The 7605-nt window shown below is 29.7% G+C and overlaps 1 protein-coding gene across 1 annotated transcript in view; it reads left to right on the top strand.

Annotated features, from left to right (window-relative positions):
* The window catches only part of LOC107438830 (restin homolog), a gene marked incomplete in the record, with an annotated part of 125086 nt that extends 117481 nt beyond the window's left edge, over window positions 1–7605 (top strand). Inside the window, 5 exon segments of the mRNA XM_043046544.2 lie at window positions 1083–1247; window positions 1707–1826; window positions 3050–3147; window positions 3226–3371; window positions 5299–7605. Coding sequence (XP_042902478.2) covers window positions 1083–1247; window positions 1707–1826; window positions 3050–3147; window positions 3226–3371; window positions 5299–6212 — 1443 coding nt within the window.

The raw sequence follows: 7605 nt of genomic DNA, 5'->3' as shown, positions 1-7605 counted from the left end.
TCCCCGCGGACAACGAATTTCTCGAATCCGACGTCCGCGCGGACGGCCATGTTCCTGTTAATGTTCGTGATACATTTTCAATTTTTGTTATCTTACAAGAGTCTAGCACATACTGCGCATGGGAGAATGGATGTTTTCTCTGTCTGGGAGTATTGCAGCGGTTGAAAGGGGCTTTTCAGCAATGAACTTACAAACAAAACAAAAAAAAACATTACGTACTGGTCTTAAACAAGAAGCGTTAAACGCAATTATGAACATCTACCTAAATGCAAAACCCCTTTCAGATTTCAGTGCAGAAACCTCTGTAAATCATTGGCTTGATTGTGGAACTGGCAAACGTCATCATATTTAATTCATTTAAAAAAACGCAGTACCCTCGGATAAATTGACATTCCAGATAGCTTGACTTTAGTCATTTAAATTATTTCATAAAATAAATACTATGTTACTATTAGTAACCTAGTATTTCTCTTATTACTGTATAATGTAATCATAGTATTTGTAATCCTAGTAACTACTAATTCATTGTGCAATTTACATAAATATTTGTAATAAATAAGAGAAAAGTATGTTTTTATTTATTTAGAACATACGGGTTAGTTTCAAATGAGGACGGGTACATTGTTGGACATGCCGTCCTCGGGGACGGGTAAAATTTCTGAGTTTTTTCGAGCCCTGATATATACACACGTTTACATTTGCAAAAATATGCACATTTATTAATATTTGTTAAACACTTTATGTCCAATTCGAACATCTTAAAAATACATATTTGTCATTTTTTATTAACTTTTAAAGAATAATTTAAATTAATGTTTCAATACATCTTCAATCTTTAAAATTTTATAATAATTTATTTCATTCCCTCTTTTAACTAAAAAAATCTTATTTCAAAAAAGTAATTAACGTTTACAATACTAAGATTTTAGTTGACATTGCCCTTGGAAAATTTCAGTAAATAAATTATCCAAGCATTAAGAGCATACATTTTGTTTGTAAATGAGTCAAACATATATTTTTTAAGTAGTATTAAAATGTTTGCTCAGAATTTCTTTTTTAAATGATGTTTTTTAGAGCTACAGTTATACCAAGAACGAGAAATAAAAGATGTGGAAGAAAAACACGCTCTTGCAACAAAGACTCTTCAGGAACACATTGAGCAGCTTCAAAAGAAATGTGCAGAACTCAATCAACATTCCATGAGTATGGAAGATGCAATGCGTAAAGATACAGATTCAAAACTCCAGGTACAATCCTAAATGTTTTAAAGCCTTTATTTTTACACACACTTTTAAAATGAAAGGGTAAGAAACAAAGTACGTAAAATGAAGGTAGAATAAAAGGAACCGATGAGCAAACTACTATTAATGGCTAATGCAAAGCAGATGAGAAAAACAAAATTAGGAAATATTGCAGATATTTTTTTTATACCAAACATGAAACAATCAATTCCGTCAATGTCGAAAGATTGCATATCTATTTCAGTTTGGTAATAACTTTTGTTAATAATATTTGTATATTATTTAGTTTTTTCCCCTACAATTTTATTCCTAGCTGATATTCTCTTTCATTTATTTGAAACAGTATGTTTCTTAAATGATCAAATATATAACTTCTTTATATTAGTATCACAACAGAAATGATTTCATGCCTTAATTTATTATTTTATACTTATAAGTACTACTTCATTAATATTTTTTTTTCAGTGGGTTACATCCAGAAAAATTGATCTCGAAAAAGAAGTTGAGAGTTTAAAAACAGTTTTGGAAATGAAAAACAAAGAATTACATTCACTTCGAATTCAAACTTTAGAAATGGAGAAACAGGTATGAAATTTTATTTGTCATAAGTGTTTTTGTATTAAGACAAGATAGACATTCAATCATTTTTATATCTGAAAAATGGGAAGAAAATAATCATTTTTAAAAAATTTGTAGTTAGTTTTCCAAAGGTTGCACAAAAACGAAAATCATGTAATGAAACCAAAACTAATTTCACATATTAAATCATTAAAGGTTAATAAGTGGAACATATTAGAATATAATGACAATTAAAGCAGACGCCTGAAATACCTAAGGGTAAGTTCAAAACCTAGCTGTCATATAAATATAGAGAACTAAATTTGCAGCATTTAATATTAGTCTACAGAAAATTTCCGTCTATTTTGACTAACTTATTTTCTTTAATTATAATTCCTTTAAATTTCAAGTCTCGTAAATTCTAATAACTTTCATTAAACTTTATACATATAGCATCATTATTCATTTGTGAAAGTAATTTATCTTTATAACGAGCTGAATGTCTATTTTTTGTATTGATTAAAAAAAAATATTTATAAATAATCGGAATTAACGCTCCATGATCATGCTTAAAACTGAAAGGAATGAACTGAATTGAAATTTAATTTCAATTTATTATTATTTGTTGACATTTTCAGCCATTTTAAGCAAATCGCGTTTCTAGAAATTTAAGTCATCAAAAGAAAGATTAACTATACTCAAAATAATTTAAGAGATTGACTCAAAGGAGGTCATCGAAAATATTGCTATTTATCTCATTCAACACTTGATAATCAAGTTTTACAACAATCTAGAAATTTACATTAACATCACATTTAGTTAAGATCAGATAGCTTACAAAGTAATAATTTCATTCTATTCCTGCTGTTTTTACTTGTGTTTCGTGACATAAAAAAAATGAAAGATAAATAAATTATTGAAGTACTTGATGATATAGCTTACCAGGAAAACTGCTTCTGATTCAATAGAGAAACAAATGTTACTGATCTTAAATAGTTGAAAAGAAAAAGTTCATTCTATGTGTTATGATGAGAGTTTTAGGAAAAACGCATCTCTCTCAAACAAAAACGAATTTCAATGATCTCTAGTACTGGGATCTTTTTTTTCGAATTTCAGGATCCTATCATAAAAGGTTCTGGAGTTAAAAGAGAGTAATATATACAGGCACAGAACTATTTTTATTTATTAAAGACAAACAGAATTATGAATAAATATTATTATTTTCCTAAAAATTGATATTATTATTTCAGCTTGAAGATTTACCTTTAGCAAGAGAAAAAATTAAGATGTTACAAGCCAGAGCTGAAGACCTGGAAGCTCTTATGATTGAAAAAACCAACTTGGAGAGGTAAAATAGTGACATTAGTAAACACTCCATACTTTAAAATGCTTGTATAATAACAAATTCTGCTTTATTTTCATGTAGGAAACTTTGCACAGAAAATCAATTGGTTAAAGATTCTTATGAAAAAGAAAATAAAATAAATAAGCGACTCTCTATGGAAAATGAAGAATTGCAATGGCGTCTGAGACAAGCAGAAAATTCTTTACTCTCTGGTTCTTTTGCTGAAGGTAAATATTAATATTTTTTTAAAATTTTTTTATATAAAATAATTTAATCTAAGTTTATTTCAAATTTCTTTATATGTTGCTTATTTTAACCTCTAACGGATCGTGATATGTTACAACGCGATTTTCTCTGCACAAACCACGATATCGTCTAAAAAACGAGCCTTTTTGACTTCAACGGATGTGATTTTAATTTGCAACGTTTTATTTCTATTCTTAAACCATACGAAATTTCGGTTGAAGTCCGTAATAATTTAGATTAATGTCGTCAAGTAAACATCTGCATGTCTTAGGCTTTTTCGAAAGAATTAGTGAATCAGGCACGTGAATTATTGCACTTAGGATTTTTTAAAAATATTTTGACAGAGAACGGAATACTTATCGGGTGTAGATTTGTTTGCAGTTTGGGGTTTCTAAATAATATTTTATAAGTTTTAGATCACATTTGAACATTTTATTCAGTTACTATCAATAATAATAAACTGTACATTTCAGCGTATTTAATTGTATTGATGATTTTATATATGAATTCTTAAATGAAATTAAATCTGAAAATAACCACTCACCGCATTGCGAGTCAAAGAAAAAAAGGGGCGACTTAAAATTAACAAACTACTGGTTACTTTTCCCCCATCATTTCATAAAAAATAAAAATCGTTTTGTGATAAAAGTATATCAATGTATAAAGAGAGACTCTGGAAAATAGAATTTTCATAAAAATGTCCAAATGTCTCCATTCAAAATCCATCAATTTGTGATGGAGAGATTCATGTGTAAGGAAAGTTCTTTAACAATTTAGATATTTCAAAGTTGTAATGTATACATGAAATGTATTTTGCCTCTCCAAATATTTTTAAATTTAGTTCTCAGTATGTTGAACTAAATTTTATCACACATTTATATTATATTCATTGTTGAATTATTATAGCGGTAGATTATTTCGAATAAAAAAATTTTTAAAAATATATGAAATTGAATCCAAACAAAAAATATAAAAAAAAGTTTGCAAAAAGTGGCTATTGAATAAAGGCCTATGATATCAGTCACCGACTGATTAGGTTTGAGGAAAAATTTGCTACTAAGTTATTAGAGTTTACTGGTCACTGGCTACTTACTAACTGAAAATTTAAGTTTTCGAGTCAATGGAAAATCGTCCGGTTCGTGCATAAGTATACTCTGGGAACGTGCAAACCTGAGAAAGAGCTTTTTTCGCCAATCTTGAAAAGGCCGCTTTACTGGAAATGACAAATTATGATGCACAACAACAGAAAAATGTGTAGCTCTTTTACTCCCCACTTTTATTGTTTTGAAATGTCTGAGGATGCATTAAAATTCTTTGCAATACAAAAGACAGCTCAAGTGATTGATATAATAGTTAGTAAAGGAGTTGAAAACTAGTTATAGTAAGGGTAATTTTTGACATTTCCGGATGGTAAAACAAGAGCAAAATGCTTTTTATAAAAAACTTCCAATCATAAGTAGGATGTATATGTATAATCTTGATGGTATTACAAAGAAAAAGTTTTGTAAAACTTAGAACCTAATTAAAAAAAAAAAACTGAAAAAATTTTTCTTTTCTTTTTGGTCCCATTATTTTGCAAATAAATTAGAATATTAAGTAAATACATTAAAATAATGAATAACGTTTAAACCTTTTGCCATTAATTACATAAGTTTAAGTAAAAAGGTATAGTATTAAAGTTCAGAATTTAGTATATTTAGGTAGTACTTTTTTTGAAATTTATACCAAATTCAGCTTACAATTTAAAAGCGTTATGCCAACTTTTTTGCAATAATGACCTAAACTGAGCACTCATAAAACTTTTTGTAGAGTAACTAAACTATGCATTTAACTACCATAATTTGGAACATGAACTTCTCTTAAAATTTTCCAAGCAGATAAGTATTGAAATTAAACATAAATGTTTAGTTTCAGAATATCCTGATGATGATGTTGAAAATGAAGCGTCCTCTCCGGTAAAGACTTCCCCAGCCCCTCAGATGTCTCGATCTGTCTTCTTCACATTTGTAGATAAGGATAATTCATCTCCAAGATCTCAGTACAAGAAAATCACTCCTGGTTTTGCAGCTAGCTACAGGGCCTCACCAGGCAGGACGCAGAAATCTTCATCCGCACCTAGTCCACGAAGGTCCAAGAGTCATTCAGAACCCCCTCAGCCTCCAACCACTCTATGCACACCTAGAAAAGTCATAAAACAGGCATCAAAGCGATCTCGTTCAGGCAGCGATTCTGGGCGACCGGCGACCCAACACACAGAAGTCACTTTCTCTTCTGTGACGGGCAGTATGACTTCATCTGTGAGCAGTGAGAGTTCTGTGTTTGGCAATAAGGAGCAACTTTTGGAAGAACACGAAGAGCAGATAATGGAAACTTTGCAAATTCTCCGAGAACAGCGGAGTGTGGAAAGTCCAACGCTATCCAACTCAGAGAATGAAGAATCCAAAGAATCATCCATGTCACCAGATTTTGGAACAGAAGACTTATCCCGTTCTTCGGAATTCTCGGATCCCAAAACCTACTATCACATGACATTTCCTGTTCCCAAAGAAGCAGGGATGATAGTCTATTGTGATAGTGAAGAAACAGGAAAGAGGAGTACAAGTGAGGAAACAACCCCTTCGGTTGAAGAACCCACAAAAATTGCACATTCCACAGAAAATAATGAGAATGCGGTCTCAAAAGATTTGAACAGTGTTTCAGAAGGTAGTCCTGAAAACCCAGAATTCAATACTTTGTCTGAAGTATCTGTTTCAGCTAACAACATTCAAAGCACAGAGTCACATAGCACTAATGGAGCACATGATCAATTGAGAACTATTTAAACTACCAATATTTATATAAACGAGCGAATTTATGTATATAAAATGAGTGTTTTGATTGTTGAAAATAAGAGCTTTGATTGGGAACAGTGAAAAAATATATCGATTAATGATACCATTGCCAAAACAATTTTTAAGGTTACATACTTAAAAATTATAAATATTCCTAAATATTTTATTTGTAAAAAAAAAAAATCCAAAACGTTTAAATGCTAAATAATAAAAATATTCCGTATATGTAGTATTTTATAACTCTTATATCTACCAAAATTTATGAATTAAAAAAAAAATTGGTTTATTGTGATTGACTATATGTAACTAAATTAAGCTGCATAATATGATATATATTTATAACGCAAGTAGTGAAACTAGCTTGCTCTACAAGAGATTATAAATCAGTTCAAAACTGAACTCCAATTAGAAAAAACAAATTTTCTTATCACAAACAATTTCTCAAAAATGTCCTTCTCCTAAATCCGGTGACTTGCAAAAGGCATTATTAGAGTGCCAGGTAGGCAAAGTTCATTTTCCATTCAATAAGTGTTTGTTGATGTTTTCATTGTTCCTGGATCTATACAGTGTTGGCCCATTGTTACAAAACTCTGTGCTCTCTGAATATTTTCTAGTCACTAGCAAATGTTAGTCAAGCTATTTAGTCTAACAATAAATTCAATTAAGCCATTATTATAAAACAAAATAATTTTAAGACCAGTGTTTGCAGAACTGCTTCTACAGCAATTGTTTCTTTATGCTTCCACTGTTTGCTCGAGATTATTTATTAGTTTTAAACGATATATGCAAAGTCGCTTTGGGGGGCCTTTTAAATATTCTCTAGGAAAAATGATTACTTATGATCTCTATTAAATGTATTGCAATCAAATATGTGATTTTGTTTTTCGAATTTCACTTCTAATAAAAACAATGTACAAAAAAGCTTTTGATTAATGGTAGGGATCTTCTAAATCCTAGAGAGAGAGGCCTGGGCAAATGCCCCTTATGACAGCTCTGTTTATTCACTATTTCTAATAATAATCACCTTTTTTTTATTTTATTGAGTATTTTAATCTATTGACTAAATTAAATGCGGCACATTGATTAATGTTTGAATTTTAATTCTGTATTAGTTTTCGTTAAAGTGATTCGATGATTATTTTATTTTATGAATTGTGATAAAATCACTTATTTACTGTTTTATTGCGAAGAAAAATCTTTAATTTGCTTGAAGTTTGACTAAAGCAGCTTTGTATAATTTATGGATGAGTGTTATGTATAATTTCTTATTGTATATATGCTGTGATGAAAAAAAAAAAAGAGTTCAGGCTTGTTAAAATGCTTGATTGTAAAAAACTAAGATTGAAAAGTGTAAATAAATAAATTTCTATGGATTAAAATACAA

The sequence above is a fragment of the Parasteatoda tepidariorum genome, chromosome 4 (assembly GCF_043381705.1).
Source record: "Parasteatoda tepidariorum isolate YZ-2023 chromosome 4, CAS_Ptep_4.0, whole genome shotgun sequence".
NCBI classification, from domain to species: Eukaryota; Metazoa; Arthropoda; class Arachnida; order Araneae; family Theridiidae; genus Parasteatoda; species Parasteatoda tepidariorum.
The sequence above is the reverse complement of the archived record's forward strand: the minus strand, read 5'-3'. Positions and strand labels throughout refer to the sequence as shown.